This window comes from Pelecanus crispus, chromosome 21 (genome assembly GCF_030463565.1).
Source record: "Pelecanus crispus isolate bPelCri1 chromosome 21, bPelCri1.pri, whole genome shotgun sequence".
Lineage (NCBI taxonomy): Eukaryota > Metazoa > Chordata > Aves > Pelecaniformes > Pelecanidae > Pelecanus > Pelecanus crispus.
The window spans coordinates 2,592,072-2,616,535 of record NC_134663.1 but is presented as its reverse complement, the minus strand read 5'-3'; the positions used below and the strand labels follow the sequence as shown (position 1 = coordinate 2,616,535).

The 24,464-nt window shown below is 68.5% G+C and overlaps 1 protein-coding gene across 1 annotated transcript; it reads right to left on the bottom strand.

The window, feature by feature from the left end:
- Positions 1 to 1,280: 1,280 nt before the first annotated feature.
- BMP1 (bone morphogenetic protein 1) lies at positions 1,281 to 24,464 on the bottom strand. Its single transcript, XM_075724187.1, has 21 exons — positions 24,323 to 24,464; positions 13,599 to 13,712; positions 13,364 to 13,516; positions 13,153 to 13,270; positions 12,057 to 12,235; positions 11,837 to 11,942; positions 11,325 to 11,449; positions 9,588 to 9,703; positions 9,193 to 9,295; positions 8,552 to 8,668; positions 8,328 to 8,473; positions 7,805 to 8,000; positions 7,602 to 7,727; positions 7,342 to 7,502; positions 7,026 to 7,206; positions 3,241 to 3,366; positions 3,020 to 3,147; positions 2,713 to 2,926; positions 2,363 to 2,613; positions 1,998 to 2,128; positions 1,281 to 1,329 (listed from the first exon to the last, which is right to left on the bottom strand). The coding sequence occupies exons 1-21, from the start codon at positions 24,462 to 24,464 to the stop codon at positions 1,281 to 1,283; spliced, it is 2,982 nt and encodes a 993-aa protein (XP_075580302.1).

Here is a 24,464-nt window from a genome sequence, read left to right as displayed (position 1 = left end):
GGGAGCCCCGGCCCTGCCAAAGGGGGCTGGGGCTCCCGGCCCGCCCCAGGGGGTTCGGCGGAGAGGCTGGAAGCACCCCCCCGGTTTTGAACTGCTCCCGGGGATGGAGGGGTGCTCGGACAGGGACCCCCCCCCAGCTCCCGCCGGCACCGCCTCGGGGCTGCAGTCGCGGTGCGGGTGCCCCGCAGTGGTGTGGGGGACCCCACGGCGTGCCCCCCCCCCCCCCCCCCCGTGTCGTGCAGCGCTGTGCCGTGTTCGCTCTCTGCTCTAGCCGTCACTGTGCCGCCCGAATCCCCGGCCCCGCGGCCCAGGAGGCAGCCGGAGGAGCCGGGGCGGGGGAGCGGAGCTGAACTCCCCCCCTCCCCAAACCCCGTATCCCCCTTTCCGCTGCCCCCCGCATGAGCCGTCGGCAGCATGGCGCTTGCGTGCCGGCCCCCCGCGGGCTGCCCCGCTCCCCGTCTCTGTGACCTGATGCACGCTGTAACGGTTAGAAGAGAACAAACCCCCCCTCCCCGAGTCCCCGAGCATCCTGTGCTGTGCTGGCGGTGTATCCAATAAACTGTGTGCGGTCGCCACCGGCCCTGTCACGCGCCTCTGTCCCCCGCCGGCAAACCGGGCAAGCGGCTCCAGACCCCGGGCCAGCTCAGGGAGGGTGGGGGACAGGGCTGGGGGGGACACAGGGGTGGCATGGAGGGATGCTGCGGCAGCCAGAGCCCGGCCACCGGCACCCTGCTGCCCTCGCCAGTCCCCCGGGACAGCCACCGAAACCTGGGTTTGGCACCTCCTTGCCCATCACCGGGGGCTGCAAACCCTTCTGGATGAAAAGCCCCAGTGCCCATCACCGTCCCGTCCGGGCACAGCCCGCTCCAGGGCATCCCAGCCCCTGCCCAGGCAGCGCTTTCCACACCGACACCCACTGCACGTCCCGCTGCAAAACGGGGTGAGGAGTGTCCCCGTGGCCCCGTCAGGGTCCCCCAAGCAGCGAACGCGGGACGAAGGAGGGGACACAAAGCCGTCGCGCCGCGACGCCGAGGCACGAGGGAGCGTGAGGCAGGCGCGGGGGCCCGTGCCGCAGCCCACCAGCCATCTGCCGCCGGCGCGGGCGGCCGGCGCGGGGACGCGGGCTGGAGCACGCGGTGGCTGCGGCACGCGGTGGCTGCGGCACGTGGCGCCCGTCTGCCCTGCGCGAGGTGACTGGCTGCGGTTGCTCTCCTGGCTGAGATACGGTGCAAAAAAAAAAAAGGGAAAAAAAAAAAAAAAAAAAGGTTTGGGGTGAGCACCTACCTGCAGAGCTGCCCAAAGCGGAGTCCCGGGGGAGCAGGCAGCTCCCTGCATCGACAGAGCCCCAGAGCCCAGAGCCCAGAGCCCAGAGCCCAGAGCCCAGCACCCAGCACCCAGCACCCAGCACCCAGCACCCAGCACCCAGCGAGCGACCCACGGCTGAGCTGTGCCCGTGGGAGACGGTGCAGCCGCTCCCTCGTCGGGGCAGCAGCAGATTGCAATTAGCTGATTGCTCTGCTCCTCCAGCTGCAACTCGGGGAGCCCCGAGGATGGGTGCTCTCCCCCACTCCACTGCTCCAGCCCCACTTTTGGGTGCCGTTTTCCTGGGGGGAGGCTGGGGTGGAAGCAAAGAGGCTGGGGCAGCCCCCCTCCAAGTACAAGGGTATTTATTTCATCGGTACAAGAGAGAGACAGCACCTTCTGTGTGTTGGGCTCTTCCCGGTTACTGGTTTGTACATTCAGAGAGCTGCGGCCGGCTCGGCCGGGGCGAGGAAGGGGAGCGGGTCCCGCTCGGCCCCCCCCAGCGCCGGGGGGTGGCTGCTGGCAGAGGGGACCCCCCCTCTGCCCCTGTGCCCGCGGGCGCCCGAGCCCCGGGGCCCCGTGCGAGCGTGTCTGAGTGCTGAGGTTGGCTGTGTGCTCCTCCGTGCAGTCTGTGCGGGGCTGCGCTCCCCCCTTCCTTCCTCCCTGCCCTCCTCCTCCTCCTCCTCCTCCCCTGCCTGCGGGGGGGCCGGGACCCCCGGAACTTGGTGCTGGTGTAGCGAAGGTGGAAACCCTTCTTGTTGATGGTGTCGTCCGAGTGGAAGCGGATCATCACCGAATCTCCGGCTGAGTAGACCTCCTCGGGGGGCTGCGGGGGCGAGGGAGAGGGGTGCTCAGGACCACGGCCATGCTTGCACGTCCCGGGGTGGGGGGATTTGCATTGGGGAGGGCGCAAAATCACCGCACCCCCATGTACAACCCCAAATCCCCCCAGGGATTTCCCTGCACCGGCTCGGCTCAGCTTCCCCCATCGCCCCTGCAGCCTCGCACCTCTCCCCCCGCCCCGCCCGACCCCATCGCTCCCCCCGCACCCCCAGCTCACCCCGGACCCGCAGAAGCGGCCGAGGCGTGGGGCCGTCCCGTCGTAGCCGTCGAAGAGCTCCATGTAGTCGTAACCGCAGTCGGCTTCCTCCTCGATCTCAAAGGTCTGGAAGATGAGCTCCACGCCGTAGCCCTCCTCCGCCATGATCACCCACTCGCAGTCCGAGCCCCCCGGGTAGTTGTTATCCCCAAATTGCGCGTGTGAATACAAGTCCTTGGTCTTCACCTCCGCGCGTACCTGGCCCCCGCACACTGGAGGAGAAGCCGACAGCGAGGGGAGGGGGGTTTAGGAGGGTCCACGGTCTCCCTGCGCCCCATAAGCAGGAGGTTTCCCCAGCCCCACGGTGCTACCTGTGGCGTGGGTGGCCTCGAAGCCCTTCTTCTGGACGGAGTTATCGGAGACGAACTTGAGGAACATCTTGTTGCCGGAGGAGACGAGGGGCTCGGGCTCTTTGGCTCCGCAGAAGCGGCCGAGCACCGGGGCTTTGGCATCCTTGCCGTCGTAGATCTCCAGGTGGTCGTAGGCGCATTCCTGCTGCGCCTCCACGTCCAGCTCCGAGAAGGTCTGCGGAGGCGACGGCCGAGCCGCCGGTGCTCAGCGGAGGGGACCCCCCCCCGGTACTTGCCCACCCCCCCGGTTCCCCGCTTCCATCCCTACCAGCTTGACGCGGTGCCCCGGCGTGGTGGTGATGGCCCAGGTGCACTCCTTCTTGCTGGGGTATTTATCGGGCCAGTTGGGGCTGGTGATGGTCCCCGAGATGGATGTCACCTTATGGTCGCAGCCAGCTGCGGGGACAGCACGGGGAGTCATGGGCGCAAGGGTGGGGGGGTCCTGGAGGGGATGTGGGGGGACGGGGGGGGTTTGGGACGCGGACCCACCTTCCTTGCAGTCGTGCTTGTTGTCGTGCAGCACGAAGCCGCTGCGGCACTGGCACTCGTAGCTGCCAAAGGAGTTGAGGCACTCGTGCTGGCAGCCCCCGTTGTTCTTGGAGCACTCGTCCTTGTCTGCCGAGAGAGCAGAAGGGACCGCGGCTGAGCGGCGTGGAAAAACCCGGCGGCTGGCATTCCGGCAACGATATCCCGGCACGGCACAGCCCTGCCCGGTGCGTGCCGGTCCCCAGCCCCACGCCGCTGCCCTCCGGGGAGCGACCAGCCAAGCAAGCGCCTACGGCCAGCAGCAAGCAGATCCGCCGTCCCTCGCCCGAGCCGGGGCAGCCCCCGCGGGTGGACGGGGTGGGTCCTCCTCTCCCTGGGCTCAACCCATGGGTACAACCATTACCTGCTTACAGTACGGACGGGGAAGGCAGAAAAACACACAGTGACAACCAAAGATGCACAAGAAAGACCAGGACGCGGGAGTCCCTCTTTACTCATCGATAGGGAAATGTCACAGACATGGTAAAAATCAGGAGGGGGGAAAAAAAAAAAAAACCAAAACCAAGGTCAGCTGGTCAATGACAAAAACAACGGGGATGGGGTTGGGGAGGGGGGTTGGTGCTTAAAACCAAAACCAAAAATTAAAAAAAAATTAAAAATAAGGCCAACAACCAGTTCTGTCAAGCAAGGGGCTGCCGGGGCCGGCGGCACGGCTCGGCTCGGCTCAGCCCCGGCGTGCTCCCGCGCGGTGCCCGGGGCCGCGGCGTTCCTGAGAAAGATGGAGAGGACGGTGTGGCTCAGGAGGGGCCCCGCAGCCGCTTCTGCAGGCGAAACTTCAGGCCGGGCGAGCGAGATTTCGGGGGCTGCAGCTGCTGCTTCTTCTCTGCAAAGAGAGAGGGAGAAAGGGGGGGGAGCGATGGGGGGGCGGGGGGCGGCGGGGGCGGCGGGGGCAGCGGGGCATGCAGAGCGGCAGCCGGGGAAGCAGGCAGCGGAGGGGACCCCCGCCAGCCCCTCGTGCAGCCGGGGCTCGGCGGCGAGCGGCTCTGCGGGGAGGAAGAGGAGGAGGAGGCAGCGTGGCTGGGCTCCGGGAGGATGAGGATGGGTTTCGGGTGGGTTCCTGGGGGTGTTGGGGTTGGGGAGGTGTGGGAACGGCGGTGGAAGGGTTTGGGCTCGCCCGGAGCAAGGCGTCCCCCGGGGCTGGCCGTACTTACCTCCCAGCGCCCACCACCTGCCCGCGGTCCCTATCGCCGGCATCCCGCGGCTCGCCGACCCCCCCGGAGCCCCCGCTTCGGGGCCAGGGCGGGATGCGCCACGACCCATTGCCCTTCCTCGCTCCCCCTCCCCACGGGGGCGACGCTTTGGGGAGCGGGCAGCGGTGGGGGGAAGCCAGCAGCAAGCGGGCACCAGCCACCCGAGCGTCCCTCTCCGTGCCAAGCTTGCCCCGTGCCCCGGCTGGCGCGGGGAAGGGGCGATGCCGGAGTAGAGCATCCCTCCTGGAGCCATCGGCAGCAGCGAGGGGGGTCCTGCCCCAGCCCCCCCAGCCCCTCGGGGCAGCCCCAAGCCCCGTGGCCGCCTCTCAACCGGAGGCTGTAACCTGACGTCTCCTAGGTCTGAGAGAGGAAGCGAGGCGGAAAGGCTCGTTTGGGGATGGGAAGGGGCTTCGGATGGGCCGGGCGGGCTCAGAGCAGCTCCAGCACCGGGGGAGCGTGCGCGGCATCGCCCCGCCGGCAGGACGGAGGGAGCCTGGGCGGGCGAGACAAGAGCGGAGAGAATTGGCAGAGGAAAGAAGCCCACCGGGTCGGTGTCTTTAGCAATCCTTTATTCTAACCAGCTTGCTCGCCGCGACCCGGCATTGCCGTGCGCTCACCATTATCCCGGCGTGCATCCGATGGCTCTGGGCTGCTCACCGCCCCGCAGCCCCCGCCTGCACCTATCACCCCGCTATGGACCCCCCGTGCACCGGGGCTCGGCGGGGAGCCGGGGGGACATACCTGGGTGCTGACACCGTGGCGAATTCCCGGGCGAACGCATCCTTACGCGCGAGCCGACGGAGCCGGCTGCTGCCTCCCGTCGCCCCGGCCAGCGAGGAGGAGGAGGAGGAGGAGGAAGAGGAAGGGGCCACGTCTTCGCCGGGGGAAAAGGGGTGCCCGGGCGGCCAGGCTGCCCGCGGCACCGAGGGGCAGGGCTCGGCGGCTGGCTGTGTCCGGAGAGGCGGGGAAGGAGCGCAGAGACCCTCCGCGGCTAAAAAGGAGCCGCTTGGGAGATGCTTTGCCCAGGGCTGGCTGGGAGCAACCCCGGGGGGGGGACCGGAGGAGTGACCCTGGTGTGGCCGAGTCCTCCAGCGTGGTCCTGCTGCCGGGAAAGCCCGAGACCTGAGCAGGGAGAGGCGGAGGAGAGGGTTTGGTGGTCCGGGATAGGAGCAGCCCCCACGGGACCACTGCGCATCCCGGTGGGAGGAGGAGGAGGAGGGCAACGGGGAGAGGGAAGGAGCCTGAACCCGAAGCGTGGCGAGGGGCGACTCACCCGGCTGCCCCGCGGTCCCGCTGCTGCTCGGCCGCTGGGCTTTCCCGAGGTCTCGCTTTGCTGGAGGGCGCCGGCTCCCGACGGCTGGGCCCCGCTGGGCCACCTTACTTGCCTTGGTTTTAATTAAAAAAATAAAGCAAAGATACTCTACCCCTGGCCCGCAGGTCTCTGCCGCTCCGGCCAGCTCGCCGGGCTGCCTCGGGGAACCCCGAGGGCTCCTGGGGGTGCCGGCTCCCGTGGCTCTCCGCAGCCGAGCAGCCACGCTGCCCCTCAAAACCAGCCTCGACGGGGCCAAAAAGCAGCGGGAGGTGCAAGGCATCGGTGGCACGGTCCAGCCCAGCCTGTCCAGGAGGTGCCGTCGGTCGCCCGCGGCCGGGCTGATGTCCGGGGCACCGCGCCGAGGGGGTCCCTCTCTTGCACGAGGGTCCCACGGCAGCCCCCAGCCCGGGGACCGGCCCCAGGCGATGCTTGGCCGCGGCCGGCGGTGCGTTTCGCTCCACGTCCCCATCCCTACGCCCCCCGAGACCCAGCCGAAGGTGACACCATGTCCCGGCGGGGCAGCCCGGGAGAGGAGAGAGGACCACAGAACAGACAGGGATAAGCAGGTAATGGTTTTCGGGAGGAGGGACCACTCCGGAGACCTAAGACACGGTGGTGGCCGGATGCCGATATCCCCCCCGACCCTGGCGCTGGCCGGGATGCGGAGCACCCTGCCTGGGAAGCGGAGGAAGCCCGTGGCCGTGCAGCGTAGCGGGGAGATGCAGCGCAGCAGGCAGCAGAGCGGGGCATTGCCGCCCTCCCCGCGGTAGCGCCGCCCGAGGGGTGCAGTGCCCGGCCCGCGGCGGGCCTGGCGGGGGGAGGTGCTCCCCCCCTACCCCCCGCACCAGCGCTGGCCCCTCCAGGCCTGAGCGCATCCCTGTCCCCAGCGCATTTCCCTCTGCCTCTGCGGATGCAGCTGGAGCCCAGCGTTTGGGGACCTCCGGGAGCGCCCCAGCTGTAGGTAGGACCCAATTGCCCCCCAAAAGTGGGGGAAAAGCCTTGAGAGGCAGCAAAACTGCTGCCAGCCGGGCTGCCGGAGGCTGCGGGGGGGGGTGTTCAGCCCCTGTGGGGCAGAGACCCAAGGATCACCCCTCTGCCGGGCTGGGACCGGGGGCTGCACCCCTGGCGCGGGCAAGGGCAGGCGTTAGCGGCGGTTTAGGGCGCGGGGAGGGTCGGCTCGGCGAGGGAGGGCGAGGGACGCCCGTGCAGGGGCCGGGCAGCTCTACCTGAGAAGAAATGGGCTTTGAAGCCTTTTTTGGAGACGGTATTGTCGGACTTGAACTCGATCCTCATGTTGTTGTACTGGGAGGTGATGACGTCCGGCTTCTCGGCGCCGCAGAACTTGCCGTGCAGCTTGGAGTCGGCGGTCAGCCCGCTGCGCACCTCCACAAAGTCGTATTTGCAGACCTGCGGGGTGCAAAGGCGGGGCGGGGGGGGGACACGGGGCTGGTGGCACGGCCGTGCCACCCTGCGAGCCGCCGGCAGCACGGACAGACGGACGCACGGACCCGACGGAGAGGGGCCGCTCCCCGGCTGACTCACGTCATTGCCCTCAGTCTCGAAGAAGTCGAACTGCAGGGAGATGCGGTACTGGGTGGGGGCCACCAGCTGCCAGATGCAGTTCTTGTTTGGGGGGTACTCCTTGGGCCACCCCGGGCTGGTGATGGAGCCGTTGAGCTTGGTGAGGAAACCTCCGCAGGCGGCTGCAGGGCGGGAGGCACCCAGCGCCCGTCACGTCCCCGGGGGTCCCGGGCTTTAGAGACGCTGCACGGGGCGGGCGGGGGGCGGCGGGGGGCACTCACCCTCGCAGCGGCGTTTGTCGGAGGCCAGCTCGTAGCCGGGGTCGCAGGCGCACTTGTAGCTGCCCAGGGTGTTGACGCAGCGCTGCTCGCAGCCCCCGTTATTGGGACGCGAGCACTCGTCCACCTCTGGGCAGGGGCAGCGGGGCTGAGCGGGCAGGCAGGGCTGCCGGCCCCCCCGGCGTCCCCCCCGGCGCTCCTCCTACCTTTGAAGAAGTTGACGGCGAAGCCCGCCTTGTTGATGGAGCCGTCGGAGACGAATTTCATCCAGAGCTTGTTGGAGGTGCTCTTGATGTCGTCCGGCTTGTCGTAGCCGCAGTAGCGCCCGATGAGGCTGCTCGACTCGCTGCTGCCGTCCCGGATCTCCAGGTAGTCGTAGGCGCAGCTATCGTGCCGCTCAATCTGGGGCGGGGGGTGTTAGCAGGGTGGGGGGGAGGCCGCCGTCTTGGCCCCAGCACCCCCAAACCCCCCTCGCCCCTTTCCTTACACCCACGCTCCCAGACCCACGCACCCAGCGGCCGAGGGAGCCTGTCTGCCGCATGGGGAAACTGAGGCACGGAGGCAGTGCAGGGGGACGTGGGTGGGCAGGCAGGGCACCATCGTCCCCGTTGCAGCCCCAAGCCTCTCCCATGGGGTGCACTGGCTCGGGGAGATGCTGCTGGGGAGATTTCCCCGTCCCGTCCCAGGGAACGGGGGGGTACCGGCACGGCGGGGGGGATGCTCGCCCACCTCGAAGGACTGGAAGGTCAAGCCCACGTGGAAGCCGTCGGAGACGGTGATCTTCCAGACACACACCTTGCTGGGCCGGTAGTCATCGGGGTAGTTGGGGGACTGGATGTGCCCGTTGTCCTTCTTCACGTCCCCCCCGCAGATGGCTGGAAGGGAGGAGAAGCCGCCTGAGCCCCCCGCCGGCCCCGCCGCCGGCCCCGTGCCCCCTCCCTGCCCACCCCTACCTTCATAGACGGCGAAGAAGCCTTTGCCCACCCAGTTGCTGCTGCTCCGAAACTCAACCCAGAGGCGGCTGTCGGTGGAGACGATGGGCTCGGGCAGCTTGTTCCCGCAGAACCTGCCTGGGGATGAAGGCGTGCTGGGCTGCCGCCGGCCGGCCACCCTCCTCTCCCTCGCCACCATGTCCCGGTGGTCCCCCCTGTGCCCCCTGCCAGCAGCCGGAAGGGAAAGCGCTGCTTCTCCCCCTGCTCCTTTTCTTGGCTGTTTCACAGAAACTGGTTATTTCAGAGCGCGGGGTCAGCTGGGACTTGGGGAACATCCAGTTCTTGGGGATGGGACCGAGATACTGGCACTTCCCTGGGGAGCGACGTGCTGGCCAGCCGGCTCAGCCGGACCGGTTTCACTGGCGCGGGCCAGCAAACTGGGAGCCCCGTTCACCCCAAAACCCCCTCCGGGGCCAGCTCCCCGCTCCCCCCCAGGGGCTTCAGCACATCGCGGTCAGGCAGGGATACAGGCAGAGGGGAGCCCCTTGCCCCGCTGCCTGCGCCCGGAGCATCCCGACGCGGCGGGGCAGGATTGAGGGCAGCGGGCAGGCAGCGGGGCAGGCAGTGCCGGCCAGCCAGGCTAAGAGCTCCCGGTTGGTTACCTCGCAGCGTGGCCTTTCTCCAGAACCCGTCTCTCACCTCCACGTAGTCGTACCAGCACAGCCGGCTTCGGTAGACGTCCAGGGTGGTGAAGTTCAGGATGATCTAAGGTTGTTGGGGCGGGGGGAAAAGAAAGTGAGGTGAGCCCCCCTGCATGCCCCACGGCGTTGCCGTCTGCCGGAGCACGGTGCTCGGCCGTGCCGGGTGCCAGCGGTCCAGGCGGCACCCGGCTGCGCTCCGTAGGGATGCCCGGCAGCATCCCGAACCGCAGCGTGGCACCGAGGGGGGGATGCTGGGGTTAGGGGCACCCCGAAAAAGGGGTAGAAGATGGGGCAAGGAGGAAGAGGAGGGCTGGGAGGAGGTGGGGTGCCTTTGGTGCCGCGCCAGCGCTTGGTACCTTCTCTCCGGGGGTGACGGAGATCCTCCAGACGCAGTGCATGTGGGCAGAGTATCCGTTGGGGAATTCGGGGGAGGAGAAGTTGCCCTGGCTGTCCTGGAGCGTCTCCCCACAGGCTGCGAAGGGGGAAAAGTGGGGGTCAGACCCCTGGGAAGCCCTCAGCATCAGGATGGGTGGCATTAGGCTGCTGCCCCCAGCCCCCCCGCGCCCTTTTACCACCCAAATTTCCAGCCCCGAGGACAGCTCCGCAAAATCCCACCATCGTCGCCTTGCCGCCGCAACCCCAAAAAGCCCCAAACCACACCGGAGCGGCTGGCGATGCTCCCGGCTCCCCAGCACCCCCTCGCAAGCACCGTGCCCCCCGCCCGGCCGCTGAGCCCCAGGGACAGCAGCCGTCCCACGGCCCCCCCCCATGCCCTGCCACGCCGCGGGGGCCCGGCTCGCCGCCCGGGCTCCGGTTTACGCGGCCGCGGCTGGATCCGGCCCAGCGCTGCCATCTGGAAGCCACATGATGCCGCGGCCACGGCACACGGCGCTTCGCTCCGGCTGTCGCGGGGCCAAGGCGGCCGCCCCCCCACCTCCCGCTCGGGGCCGGGGCCGGCGGCGGGGGGCTGCGAGATGAAAGGTGAAACGGTAAAAAAAGGCGGCTTGAAACCTGGGCTCGCTGCCTTTTTTCCCTCTTTGCTTTACAGTGGAAACAAAGGGAAGGGAAAGCCGGGCTGCAGAGTGGCTTTTTTTGGGGGGGGGCTTCCCCCCCATCTCCAAACTAATCACTTTTCCTGCTCGCAGCCCCGCTCTCCTGCAGCCGCCGAACACGGCACAGCCGGCTGCCGGGGCCCCTCACAAAGGCGTCCCTTTTCCAGGCTGCTAATTAGTTGCTGGAATTAAGCAGGAGCGCGCAGGAGCCAAACTCCTTGCAGATGTTGCTGGTGCAGTCCCGGCGCGCATGCCTGCAGCCGGGGGACGCATGCCAGCCTCCCCAGCGTCCCGAGCGATGCCACTGCTCGTGGGCCACGGTCCTCAGCGCCGTTCGAGGTGCCAACGTGTGTGCCGGTTGTGCCGAGCATCCCCGGCTCCGCACCGGCCCCCGGGAAGACCGTGGTCTGCGGTGGGCCCGTGCTCTCGCATCCCGTTGGTAACAGCCCTGCGTAACGCCCGGCCATGCCTCATCCAAAACCCTCTTGCTGTTGGGGCGGCTGGGAGGATGCTCTTGGAGGATGGTCTCCGAGGATGCTTCGCTCTCGCGGGACGCTCTGCTGTCAGAGGATGTTCTCAGGGGATGCTCTGCTCTTCGAGGATGCTCTTGGAGGATGCTTTTTGGGGGGATGCTCTTGGGGGGATGCTCTTTTCTCGGAGGAGTGGGAGGAGAGGGCAGCTGAGGATGCCCTTGCTCACACGGGCAGAGGCCCGTGGCTCATCGCAGTCTTCCATTCAGCTTCTGCTCGCAAACACCCCAGAAAAGTGCCGTGCACGGAGAAAGGCAACTTGCGTGCTCCTTGTTGGGGGTGCGATGGTGAGGACGACCCCCAAGAGCGTTTTTCCCACTGGAAACAGGGGATCCAGCCAGAGTGATGCTTCCTTTGTCAAGTCTCGGGGTGAAAGCAGAGCCACTCCCCGGGAGATACGGCCCGGCGCACGCTCACCCCAGGCTGATCAGCCCGGCGGCCGCTCCAGCCCCCCGGCAGTGACACACGGCCCCGGCGCAGGGCCCGGCAGAGCCGTCCCGGCGGCACTCACCCGGGCAGCGGTAGAGCTTGCGGGCCTGGGCGATGTCCCCTTTGCTCAGACGTGTCCGCTGGCCGATGGCGGGCCGGACCCCGTTCACGTCGTACTTGGGCAGGATGGTGTCGAGGAAGATGCCCCTGGGGCGAGAGCAAGGGAGAGGCTGAGTGGCGGCGGCTGGAAAGCACCGGGTCTGCGGCTGCTCCCCACTGCCGAGGGAAGGATGCTAAAAACAGCCTGGCTAATTAAAGCCTGCAGGCCGGTGAGTCAGCGGGGACGTGTCCCCGACGGAGGTGACCGCGAGGACAGCACCGTCCCTGCCCTGGAAAGGGATGCCGCGGGGCTTCATCCTGCCTCGGCATGCTGTGGCACGGCTCCGCCGGAGCTGCGAGCCTTGCACCGAGTGCATTAAGCCCTTGCAGAGCTGCTAAGGTGCTGCTGTCCTCCAGGGCTGGGGACGCCGTGCCACCGTCCCCGGTGCTGCGGGGAGGACGGGGACGCACGGACGAGCCACCCCGGCCGCGTACCTGGAGAAGGTGTTCCTGGCGTAGTGCATGATGCTGTCGAAATCGTACGTCTCGCCCAGCGACTCCACCTCCTCTGGCTCCATCTTCAAGAAGTTGTACTCCTGCCCTGCAGAGGCAGGTGGGACAGGGGTGCTGTCAAGGGGGGGGACCCCGGCTTCAGCAGCACCCAGTGGCAGGGAGGAAGAGGAGGAGGAAGAGGAGGAGGGAGGCTGGTCCCTACCTGGCTGGATGTTCTCCCGGATGATGGAGACATGGTCATCCCGGTCAGGGCGTGTGTGCTCGTGCCAAAACCCGATGACATGGCCCAGCTCGTGCACCACGATGCCAAATTTGTCACAGTTTTTGCCGATGGAGATGGCCTGGGGTCCCCCTCCTCGGCGGCCCACGTAGGAACAGCACCTGAGGGGGAGGTGGGTGGCACCGGCTGAGCCCCGGCTCCCCGGAGGGGATGTGCCGGCGGTGTGGGCATCCCGGTGGTTCCCCGGGTAAAGACACGAGCCAAGGCAGAAGCGTCAGCCTCCCCGGTCCCACTCGGCGTGGAGCATCTGGGAAGCATCCCTGCTGCCTCAGCTGGCTGCAAGCTTCAGCCATCCCGCCCACGCAGGGAGCTCGAGCCGTGCCTCCAACCTCAGCTCCTGCCCTCGGGCTGCCTGGCACGGCGCGGCACGGCGCAGCACGGCTGCAAGCAGCCCCGGCACCCCAGGGTGCAGCTCCCATGGGTGCCCGTCCCCCCGTCCTGCACCATGGATGGACTTTTGCCCGTGCCCGGCAGCTCGGCTGGTCCAACCCTGCATGCCAGAGCCAGGCTCCGGGCTTGCACCGGTGCAGGGGCGCGGGCTGGCACCCCCCGCCATCGTGCACAGCCCGTTCCAGGGGAAAGCCTCCTCCTAACCACCATCTGCTTGGCTGGGGCTCTGCCCTGACGCGTGAAGACGCTGAGCTCTTCCAAACCCCTGTTTCCTTTGGCGTCAGCCCTGCTGCAAGCCCGGGCTGGTGCTGCGCCACCGACCTCAGCCCCCAGCCCGCAGCGGCGAGTGCCGCAGGTCGGCGACTCTGAGACCTCCTGCACCCCAACCACCCGCAGGGACCGGACCCCAAGGATGGGTCCCCTTCACCCCCCAGCCCTCCACGCAACCGAGCGGGTCTGGGCCGGCCGGTTAGCACCACGCACGTGCCGACGCCGGCGTTTCAGTGCCAAGGCACGTCAGCCAAGCGTCCTAATTAGCACTCCCACCAGCTGCCACGCTCCCTCTTTGCAGCCCGAGAGCCAAGGGGCAGGGTGGTCCCGGTGCTTGCCCAGGACCCCCGCCACGTACCCACAGGGGCGGTAGGTGAAGACGATGTAGCTGTCCTCGTCATTGCGCTCCAGGAAGGTGACACAGGTGTGCTTCTCCCAGTGCCGCATCGCCTGCCGGAAGATGGCTCGCTGGCTGCCTGCGGGAGGGGGCGGCGGGGGCCGTCAGCCCAGCGTGGGGAAACTGAGGCACGCCAGGGATGGAGCATCCCCCCCGGCTCGCCTGCACTCACCGCTGAAGTTGCCGCTGATCACGTAGGGGATCACCCCGTCCGGCCATACTCTCTCCGGCCGGGACGTGGCGGCACGGCGGCTCCGTGCCCGTTGCCGGCCCCGGCTGCGCGGTTGGTGGCCCGGCCGTGGGCTGGCGCCGGTGGCGTTGCTGCCTGCGGGGAACGGGGCGGGGGGTGAGCACGGGCAGCCCCCGGGGATCGGGGTGAGATGCAGGGGCTGGGACCGCGGTGGTACCTGAGGAGTTGGTGGCCAGGCGCGTGACGGTGTGGCGTGCCAGGTCCACCACCCGGTCCACCTGGAAGAGCTGCAGGTCCTCCTCGTCCAGGGCGATGTCTCCCAGGAAGGCAGCTGCGGGGGGGGAGGAGGTGTAAGCCCCCCATGCTTATGCCGGGGGACCCCAAACCCCATTGGGGCTGGGCTCCCCGTGCCCAGCCTCGCCCCAGCCGCCCCACGCTTGGCAAGCCCCTGCAGAGGAAGGCAAGCCCTTCCTCCTCATCCTCCTCCCTCTTTCCTTCAGCTGGGGGCCGGGAGGGAACGCGAGCGTGGTACCGGCCGGGCTCCCCCCGCTCCCCAGCCTGCCGCCGTGTCAGCTCTCCCAGCAGCTGGAGCCAGCCCCGCGCTGACATCTGGTTCGCATAAAGCCCGGTCCATCACTTTTTAGGGTTTCTGTTATTATTTGTGTTGCAAAACTGCTTGCTTTTCACTTCACAAAACCAAGCGCTGGGCTCGGGACCCCCTTCCCGCCCGGCTCCTGCCATCCCCCAGCCCGCTGCAAGCTCCGACAGCCCCGGGATGCTCCGGCGACCTCGGAGTCATCTGCCACCGCGCAGCAAAGCCATATGGCCCGGGAAGCTCCCGCTGCGCCCAGCGCCCGCAGGAACGGAGCCGGCTGAGGGGTGTCCGTCTGTCCGTCCGTCTGCCGGGGCCGTGAGCCCCTCCAGTACTGCTCTGCCGCAGTTCCCACGGGGCTGGGGGTGCACAAATGCTTCAGCATCACGGGGCTGGAGGACATAACCCTGCACAACCCTTCCTCCTCCTCTTCCTCCTCCTCTTCCTCCTCCTCTTCCTCCTGCCCTGCTCTCTGCCCTCCCGCACGCCACGGCCTCGCCGTGACTCAACGCTGCAGGATGCGGCTCCCGGCGTCGGCACTTGGCCGGCGCTGAGCCCCGGGGACCCGGCTTTTGCGGAAACGCTGTGGCCCGAGCGTGAAGGCTGGCTGAGGTCATGCCGTGCCGCTGCGCCAGCGCCGGCACGGAGGCTCTGGATGCGACCGGCGTAGGGTGGAGCTGGGTTTCTCGCTGGGTTTGTGGGCACCTGAGGCGAAGGGGTGGCCCCGGGCACCCCCTGCCCTCGCCAGCCCCTGGGGAAGGGCAGGGAAATGGCAGCGGTGGGGACCGGGGTGGCTGGACCGGCTCAGGGGCTGCTGGAGAGCTGTGCCAAGTTCGCGCTCCAAGCAGTTAGCAAGTGGATCCCAAAAGAGACACTAATTACAAAAGCAAGGCGGGACAATTAGGATAATTCTGACAAGTCCAAAACAACTGGCACGGGATGAGACGCCCAGCCCGGGCACCCCACCCCGAACGGACCCCATGCCTTGGCGTGGCACCTAGCCCAAACCCTGCTCCAGCAGTGGTGTGGAGCGTTTTGGGGTGAAAAAGCCGCATTTCGGGGCTGTCCCTGGCCCTGGCCAGCCGGTGGGTGCATCCCAGCAGAGCAAGCCCCGGGGTGGAGAGCAGACCTGCGGCAAAGCCGAGGGAAGAGCAAACAAGCTGGGGCCGGCACCTCCCCTGGCACCGACCTGCCGCTGGCACGGCCAGGCTGCAATTTGAGGGCAGAGCAGAGGCAGGAGCCGGTCCCGGCCTCCCCGCACCCTCTCCGGGGCCGGGAGAGACGTGTCCGAACGGGCAGCGCGGGGGAGGACCAGGGCCGGGGAGAAGGACGAGCATCCCGTGCCAAGAGCTGCATGGAAAGACAAGGGAAAGTAAGCTCGCTTACAGCCGAGCAAGCGCCGGCAGAGCCAAGTGATATAGAAACCATATGTGAGGGATTTGGGATACGTGAGAGAGCCGGGCAGGCGAGCGCGGGGACGTGGGGCTGGTTTCCCAGGCGGTGCAAGGCAGCTCGGCTCCCCCAAAAATCCCCAGCCCGGCGGGGAAGGCGGCTTGCTGCTCCCGGAGAGGACATCGGAGCCGTGGGGCGGCGGCAAGGGGGTGTCCCGGCAGCGATTCCTGTAAGGACACGTTGGGGACGAGCCCGGAGCATCGGATTGAGAAACTTCCACGCTGGTTTGGGCTCTGGTCACATCCTCCTCCCACTCGCTCCCCGTGCGCCCTGGCCCCGGCAACACTGGGGGGGGGGGGATTTTGGGGGGGTCCCCCCAGATGCTGTTAACCTCCCTGAGGGGTTTTGTCGGAGACGATGCCACGCCACTGCCACTTGTCCCTTCCCGGTTCGTGCTGCGGTAGCTCGCCAAGCGAGCATCCTCCCTCCAAGGTCCCTGCAAGCACAGGGGACCCCCTGCAAGCGGGGGGCTCACAGGGCGAAGGCACCGAGCCAGGGGCAGGAGGGGTCCCAGCCCACTGCCGCGGGCGGCGAGGAGCTGCCAAGGCTCGGCGGAGCGCGGGTCGGAGCAGGTGGGCACGCGCAGGCGAGCAGCAGGGGGATGCCAGCCCGGCTTTGTGCTCACGGGGGAACAGGCGGCACCCACCGAAGCCTCGCACCTCTCGGCATCCATGCCCTGCAACCCGCACCCTCGCCCCGCCGGGGCACGGTGCCACGCGGGTGCCCAAGAGAGCCCAGGCCACGGGGCACGGCTCCCCAGCCATCCCCGGAGGGGACCCTGAGCCGTTCCCAGCCCGGGAGGCCGTGGGCTGTGCCGCAGGGGCTGCCCTCCGCTCACTCCAGCGCTGGCCGTCGAGGCACCGGGGGCAAGGTCCGAGCCACGGCGGTGCCAGCGGGGAGGATTCAGTGCCAGCGGGGAGGATTCGGTGCCAGCGGGGCACCGGCTTCAAGGGCAGGCATTGGCCACGGGGGCACGATGGCCCCATCCTCGTCCGGAGCAGGGACGGGAGCAGGGAAGGGCAGAGGGGGAGCGTCCGGGTTCTGGCCACGCACATCCCTCCCACCACCCAGAAAACAACCGGCTGTTTGGGACCTGCCGGCGAGGCTCCCACCAAGCTCTTCCTCACCCAGAAGCCAGGAGATAACTCAGCCCTGTTGTTTGACTTTTTGTGCGATGTGTTTTCTTTCGGGTTCTTGGAACGCTGACGTAACCCCCGGGGCTGAAGCTTTAGACAAACACTTTTGTTCATTCGGACCGGGGCCAAGCCCTGCAGCACCCCATCCCGATGCTACAGGCATCTCCTGCCCACGCACGGCTCAGTGGCTGTCCCTGCGGGGTCCCTCCGTCCCCACGGGGTCCCTCCGTCCCCTCTGCCATGGCACGCTAGGGATGCGGGAACCGCTCAGCATCCTTTATACTCCCGGGCAAGGCAGGCAGCAGAGCGGGATACTCATGGGCCTGACCTCTCCATCATCACTGGGATTTTGGGATGAGCATGAGCTCCACCAAGGTTGCGAACCCTGTCGCAGGAAAAAAAAAAAAAAAAAAGAACCTGCAGGAAGAGGCCGGGGCATGAACATGATGTTCTGGTGAGCAGGCAAAAGCAAACAGAGCGGCGGGGAAGCCTTGGCAGGGGAGGGCGGCAGATAAACAGGATGGGATCATGTTCCAGGTCAGTCTGGGGCAAACGAGCCTCCGTGCATGGTGCCGGATGGGAAGCACCCGCGTCCCTGCACGGCTCCCGCCGGCCCTCAAAGCAGCACCGGGCAGGATGGGCTCCCGTGGCTGCGGGAGGACGGGCAGCATTCCCACCTGGGAGCAAAGCCTCAGCCCAGCCTGCCCTCGCCAGCTTAGCAGCTCCGGCCCGGCCGCTGTGAGCCCTCGCGCGATGCTGAGCCACGAGCATCGCTGCCGGTGCGAGGCAGGGAGCGGAGGGGAGGGTTCGGAGCACGCGAGGAGGCAGGGAGCGAGCGGCTCTGCCCTGGCAAGGGACGGAGGCATCGCTGGGGCGGGATGGAGGAGAGCAGTTTAATAGGTGCATCCCGGCCTCGGCCAAGCTGCCGGGTCATAAAGCCGCGGAGTCACCGGGGCAGCATCCCACTGGCTCGGCAGAGCCGTTAAATATGTCAGGAATGCTCCTCGCGCCGCCCCCTCGCCCCCGCACGCCAGCCCAGCTGCGCCCGCTGCGAGCTCCGCTCACGGCAAAACACGCCGGGGCCACGGCGAGAAGAGTTGGGCACCCCGCTCAGCTGGGGTCGGGGGGTCCCCCCCTGGCCTTTGGGGGTCTGCCCTGCCCGGAGAGAGCCTTGGGGCATGGGTGCGAAGGTGGAGGGATGCAGAGCATCCCAGGGGCTGGGGGGGCCGGGGGAGCAGCCCCCCGCCCCTGCTGCCTCCCGCCGAGGTCCCCGCCGGGTGCCCGGTCTCCCCCCGCTCCCCGCCAGCAGCTGGTGGTCCCGCAGAGAGCCCAAGGACAGCGGGGACGGGACGCGGGCACGCAGCAGAGGTGAGCCGGGCTCTCTCCTCGCCGGCGGCGGCGCAGCCCCTCTCCCGGTGCCCCTCGCCGGCAGCCGGAGAAAGGGAGCAGCCAGCCTGTAAACGCCGGGGCGAGGAATATTTGCTTTCCCAGAGCACCTTCCGACGAGCGCAGCAGGGACAAAGCAGGAATTCAAGCCTCGGCAGCCAGGCTGGGAGCCAGGCCAGCTCAGGGCCCCTCTGCAACCGGCGGGGAAACTGAGGCACGGGGGGACGGAGCCGGTCAGCGCCAAGAGGCAACCCCCTGAAGAGCCAGTCCTGGCACACAGCAGCTCTGCTGTCGGACACGGTGGTGCAGGCAGACTGCAGGCAGCCAGGATCCCCTGCCTGCTGTTTCTTCGCTGGCGCATCCCTGTCCCAGCCGGTGCCCTTGCAAGACCCGGGGCTGTACCAGCACCGGGCACCCTCCCGCTGGCTGCCCTGCCCTCCTCTCCCCTGGGTGCGGGCAGAAAGCAGCATCCAGACAGCCGGGGAAGGCAGAGACGCTCAAGTACACCGTCCAAGGCGGAGGGATGACCCCGCTCCCCAATTCCCCTCCCGTCTCCCCTGCACATCCCTCTGCGGTGCAAGGCGCATCCCGCCCGGAGGCAGCACCCGGCTCCGCCACCGCTTCCCTGGGCATCCCCGGCCCAATCCCCTCCCCAGCCCTGGGCACCGGAGCGCGGGCTCCGAGCCCTTTGCCCGCGCCGTGCCAGGCTACGCTGCAGCGTAGCGTGAAATAAGCACCGTGGAGCCCGGCCTCTAATAAACACGGCCCGAGGCAGCAAACAGCTTCCAGCTAATGAATGTCCCGGGGCAGGTCAGGATGGTTTGATCACTCCAGGGGAGGATTTTCCTTCTGCTCCTCTTCCGTGACAGCAAACGGAGGAAAAAAGCCTCCTCCGGGGCTCAGCGTGGAGGATGCCAAACTTAAGGCATGTCAGAGCCCCCGGGAAGGAGCAGGGGGAGCGCGGCAGAGTCGTGTGCAGGGAACGGGCTCTCCCTGACTCCCCTCTGCAAAGCCAGGTCGCCGAGGAAAACACAGCCTGGGCCAGCGGCATCGGTCACTTGTGAAAGGGAGAGTGCTGGAAAGGAAAATATTTGCAAATTGCTCTGCCAAAGGGACCGGGGCGGCGGGGGGGGGGGGGGGTTGTTGCATTCCCCTGCGAGGAGGGGAGCCCAGCGGCAGTGGGGCGAGCGCGGGGACCAGAGCCCATCGGGGATGGGAGCCCATCGGGGACGGGAGCCCATCGGGGATGGGAGCCCATCGGGGACGGGAGCCCATCGGGGATGGGAGCCCATCGGGGACGGGAGCCCGTCGGGGACCGGAGCCCGTCGGGGACGGGAGCCCATCGGGGATGGGAGCCTGTCGGGGATGGGAGCCCATCGGGGACGGGAGCCCATAGGGGACCGGAGCCCATTGGGGACGGGAGCCCATCGGGGACCGGAGCCCGTCGGGGACCGGAGCCCGTCGGGGATGGGAGCCCATTGGGGACCGGAGCCCGTCGGGGATGGGAGCCCGTCGGGGATGGGAGCCCATAGGGGACCGGAGCCCATCGGGGATGGGAGCCCATAGGGGACCGGAGCCCATTGGGGACGGGAGCCCATAGGGGACCGGAGCCCGTCAGGGACGGGAGCCCGTCGGGGATGGGAGCCCATTGGGGATGGGAGCCCATCAGGGACGGGAGCCGATCGGGGATGGGAGCCCATTGGGGACTGGAGCCCGTTGGGGATGGGAGCCCATTGGGGACCGGAGCCCGTCGGGGACAGGAGCCCATCGGGGACTGGAGCCCGTCGGGGATGGGAGCCCATCGGGGATGGGAGCCCATCGGGGATGGGAGCCCATAGGGGACCGGAGCCCATTGGGGATGGGAGCCCATCGGGGACCGGAGCCCGTCAGGGACGGGAGCCCATCGGGGACGGGAGCCCATCGGGGATGGGAGCCCATAGGGGACCGGAGCCCATCGGGGACCGGAGCCCGTTGGGGACTGGAGCCCGTCGGGGATGGGAGCCCATCGGGGATGGGAGCCCATTGGGGACCGGAGCCCGTCGGGGATGGGAGCCCATCGGGGATGGGAGCCCATTGGGGATGGGAGCCCATTGGGGACCGGAGCCCGTCGGGGATGGGAGCCCGTCGGGGATGGGAGCCCATCGGGGACAGGAGCCCATCGGGGATGGGAGCCCATCGGGGACCGGAGCCCGTCGGGGATGGGAGCCCGTCGGGGATGGGAGCCCATCGGGGACAGGAGCCCATCGGGGATGGGAGCCCATCGGGGACCGGAGCCCGTCGGGGATAGGAGCCCATCGGGGATGGGAGCCCATAGGGGACCGGAGCCCATCGGGGACGGGAGCCCATCGGGGACTGGAGCCCGTCGGGGATGGGAGCCCATCGGGGACTGGAGCCCGTCGGGGACGGGAGCCCATCGGGGACGGGAGCCCATCGGGGATGGGAGCCCATAGGGGACCGGAGCCCATTGGGGATGGGAGCCTATCGGGGACCGGAGCCCGTCAGGGACGGGAGCCCATCGGGGACGGGAGCCCATCGGGGATGGGAGCCCATAGGGGACCGGAGCCCATCGGGGACCGGAGCCCGTTGGGGACTGGAGCCCGTCGGGGATGGGAGCCCATCGGGGATGGGAGCCCATTGGGGACCGGAGCCCGTCGGGGATGGGAGCCCATCGGGGATGGGAGCCCATCGGGGATGGGAGCCCATCAGGGACCGGAGCCCGTTGGGGATGGGAGCCCATTGGGGACCGGAGCCCATCGGGGATGGGAACGCGCCCCGACACCCGGCTCAGCACACGTGGGGGTAAGCCGGGCTCTCACGGCACGGGGCAGCCGCCCCGGCAGGACCGGACCCCGGCAGCGCCACTGTGCCCGTCCCTGCCGCTCGGTGCCGGACTCTGCCAAGGGGCACCGGCTCCCAAGGGCTCCCAGCCCTCTGTGCATCTGCCCCAGAGCTCTGGCTGCAAACACCCTCCCTCCTCGTGCTTTTATTGCTCAACCCTCGCCCCACCAGCCTTCCCCAGGCTCCGATTAACTCCTTCCAAAGTTTGCTCACAGCTCCCTGGCCCGGCTGCTTAAATCCTCTCGCAGCTCAAGCGAGGGGGGGATTTTCTCATTGCCTTTTGCACGTGTACGGAGGGGGTTTGCCATGCAAAGCCCCCCTGGGTAGACAGGACGGCGGTGACCGACAGCCTTCCTGAAGCCCTTGGCCAGGTTATAAGCCGGGCGCTCACTCTCCGCAGCTCCGCGGGATGCAGCGGGATGCTGTTTTCTTGCCCCGCTGCGATTCCAGAGACCTCCGGGGAGCCTTGGCAAAGCCGCGGGCAACCAGGAGGGCACGTTCTCGCCCAGAAAACACCCCCCCCCAGTACAGCCAAGATGAAAAATTTGGGGAAAACCACCCATGAGCCATCCTCCTTCCTTTCCCCGTATCCCTCCTGACTGCTTTGTTCTCCCGGGGTCCGGCTGTGGCTCCCCGGGCCGCCCCGTCCCGCCGGCCATGTGTTTCCCAGCCCCGGCACGACGGCGGATAAAGCCCCAGGAAACGCCGTCTCCCCCCTCACCACGACCCGCCGGCGTGAATCAGCAGCCGGAGGGTTTCCCAGGAGCCGGGAGGGGAGGGCAGCGACGGCGGGCGGGCGAGCGAGCCCCCCGGCCTCGCCATCTCACACCCGGCCCCCGCCGGAGCACGCTGCCGCGCCGAACGGGTGATTACACAAAGATAAAGCAGATCCCGGGATCAGCCTGAGATTTCCAAGGTCTCTGCGCTGTCCCGAGCCCCGAACTGCAGGCCTCCCGCCGGCCCCGGCTCCGCGGGTGGATTTTTACCCTGCATGAATAAGTGACATATAACGGCTGGAAAATATTTTTGGGCAGCTTGACAAGTGTGACTGCAACCAGTAGCCTCCGCTGACTACGCCTGGAAAGTGTAATCTAGGTGAAACCCAGGCAGCCAGAGCCAGAGCGCTTCAGGCACGGCTGGGAAGCTCGTACGCCCGGGGAGGGGGGCTCGGGCCCCCAGCCCCATCCACGCACGTGATGGCTCTGCCAGCACCCCGTGGGCAGGAGGTGCTGAGCCCCCCACGGAGGCAGCGGGAGAGCAGAATCCCCCCAAGCACCCACCCCGGGGGGCTGCGTGAGCCCCGCAGAGCTGCGCACCCCCGTGTCCCCCTCCCCACGCGTGGGGACTGCAGGGTGACAGTGCGACCGTGGGTGGCAGAAGCACGTCAGCCCCCCCCCCCCCGCTTTAGCCAGGCACCCCCAAACGCAGCCACGGAGCCACGCACGGGGAGCGAGGTGGGCTGCATCCCTCCCCGGGTGCTGGGGGCACCCAGGGGCTCCCGCCTCCCATGGCCGAACTGCTCAGCAACCCCCCTGGGTCCCCCGGGATGAGCCAAGAGCAAATCCTCGGGCCGGACATGTTTGGTTAGCGCTCGCGCAGGCTCTGCAAACGCAGCGAGCCCCATCCGAGCGGCTGCCCCGGTGCGGCGGGGGGCAGTGGGAGCGATGCCGGCTGCCTTTCCCGGCCAGAGACGTGACCAGGATCCGACCTGGCAGCTGCCCTCCGCACCGCCGGGCACCGAGACCTGGATATCCTGCTGACCGGGTGAAGGGAAACCGGGGCCACGGCTAATTCCTCCCTCCCTGGCTGCCTGGGGGCTGGTCCAAGGGCCGGATCTCCCAGCAGTCCCATTTTGGCATCCCTGGAAGAGACGCGGCGGCACGGGCGGCTCTTCCCCTGCCGCGGCGGGGATGGCCCGCTGGCACCGGTGCCGACGGGTGGCATCGCCAGGGCGGCCGGCAAGCTGCGGGCAGCCGTCCTGCCTGGGCGGGCGGCCTCAGGATACCTCTGGCATGAGCTGTGCCGAGGAACCCGAATTCCTCTCCCGGCTCTTCCCCTCCCCGTAGCCTTGCCGGGAGCCACGGCGGCGGCGAGGCCTCGGAGCTCAGCTCTTTCCAGCGCTGCCCGAAGCCTCGGAGGGGGGGACTCACCACCCCAAACCAAACCCAAGCCCCTACGTGGGTCAGGGGGATGCCGTGGGGGACACCGAGCAGCCCCCGCTGCCGCACCCCGCCATCCCGCTCCCGCAGAGCTGAACCGGGGGTAAAACCCCGGCTCGTGCGGTGCGTGGCAGGGCCTGATCCGCCCCCCCCGGGCCCCCGGGGAAGAGCTGCCGTAATTAAATTAGTCACATAAGGATCTCGTAAAGGCAGGCGGGGAAGGCGGGGAGCGGGGGGGAGCAGCCGCCCCGCTGGCCCCGGGAGGCGATGGGGGTCTCAGGGTGTGCGGGAGCGGGGCGAGGAGGGGGTCCCCGGCCACAGGCAAAGCCAGCCTGAATTAGTTTGGCGCATCGGCAGGCGAAGCCGCGTCTCGCCCGTGCAGCTGGATGGAGCGGGAGCGGAGCGGAGGCTCCAGCCGGCTCTGCCCGGACAGTTTTGCAAGCCTAGCTGTTTCAGCCCGGGAGGGCAGGAAGGGAAGGATTTTTGGCCAGAAAAAGCCCTCATGTAGACGGAGTTATATCAACAGACGCCTTCCAGTGCAGACAATGCCATTAAAGAGAAACGTGATCCTCCAGCCAGGACCCGCCAGACCCAAGCCCTCGCCTCCGCGCTCAGCCCTGGGTGTCCCTCCCGTGCCTCAGTTTCCCCCCCCGAACACGTCCCTCTGTCCCCTTTCTCTCGCCCTGGGAGATGGGGCCCGTTCCCCCGCGGCGCCCAGCCTGCTCCCAGCCCTTCCAAAATCTGCGGAACATCTCAGCAACCCCCTGACCCGGCACAGAGGGACCCCGGCCCAGGGCAAGCACCGGCGCTGAGCCCGGGCGTCCCGGGACGGCTGCAGCCCGGCCGGCCCCGGGGGGGCCGAGCTTTCTCTGGCTGTGGTTTGGGAGAAAAGGAGAAAGCCAAGGGGCACAGAGCGCGGGTCCGGCTGGGGTGGGATGGGTCCGGCTCTGGGGTGGGATGGGGTGGGATGGGTCCGGCTCTGGGGTGGGATGGGGGGGTGGGATGGGGTGGGGGCTGCCCGCCGCCTTTGACAGCTGCCGGTGCGGCCAAGGCTGGGGAGAGAAAGCGGGGCGCCGGGCCAGCCCCCCCCCCCGCCGCTCCCCACCCTAAGTACAACCAGATGCATCCCCGAGCGGGGCCGGCCGCTGCCCCCCCGCCCCCAAACCCCGGCAGCGGGGACCCCCCGGCCCCGGGGCCAGCCCGGGCGGGGGGAGCCAAGTTTCCCCGTGCAAAGCCCCGAAGTGCGGAGCCGTGCGGGGCACACTCACTCACTCACTCACACTCACACTCACTCCAGCCCCCCCCCCCCCCGCGCTCCCCTTTGTCTGCCCGCCCGCCCGCCCCGGCCGCCCCCCGGCGCGCATCCCCCCGGTCCTACCGGCTTTGCAGGGGTCCTTGTAGTCCAGGGGCTCCGCGTCCTCCTCCTCCTCCTCCTCCAGCACGTAGGAGTAGTCGGGGAAGTGCATGGCCCGGGCCAGGAGCAGGCAGAGGAGCAGCCCGCAGCTCCGCAGCCCGGCCAT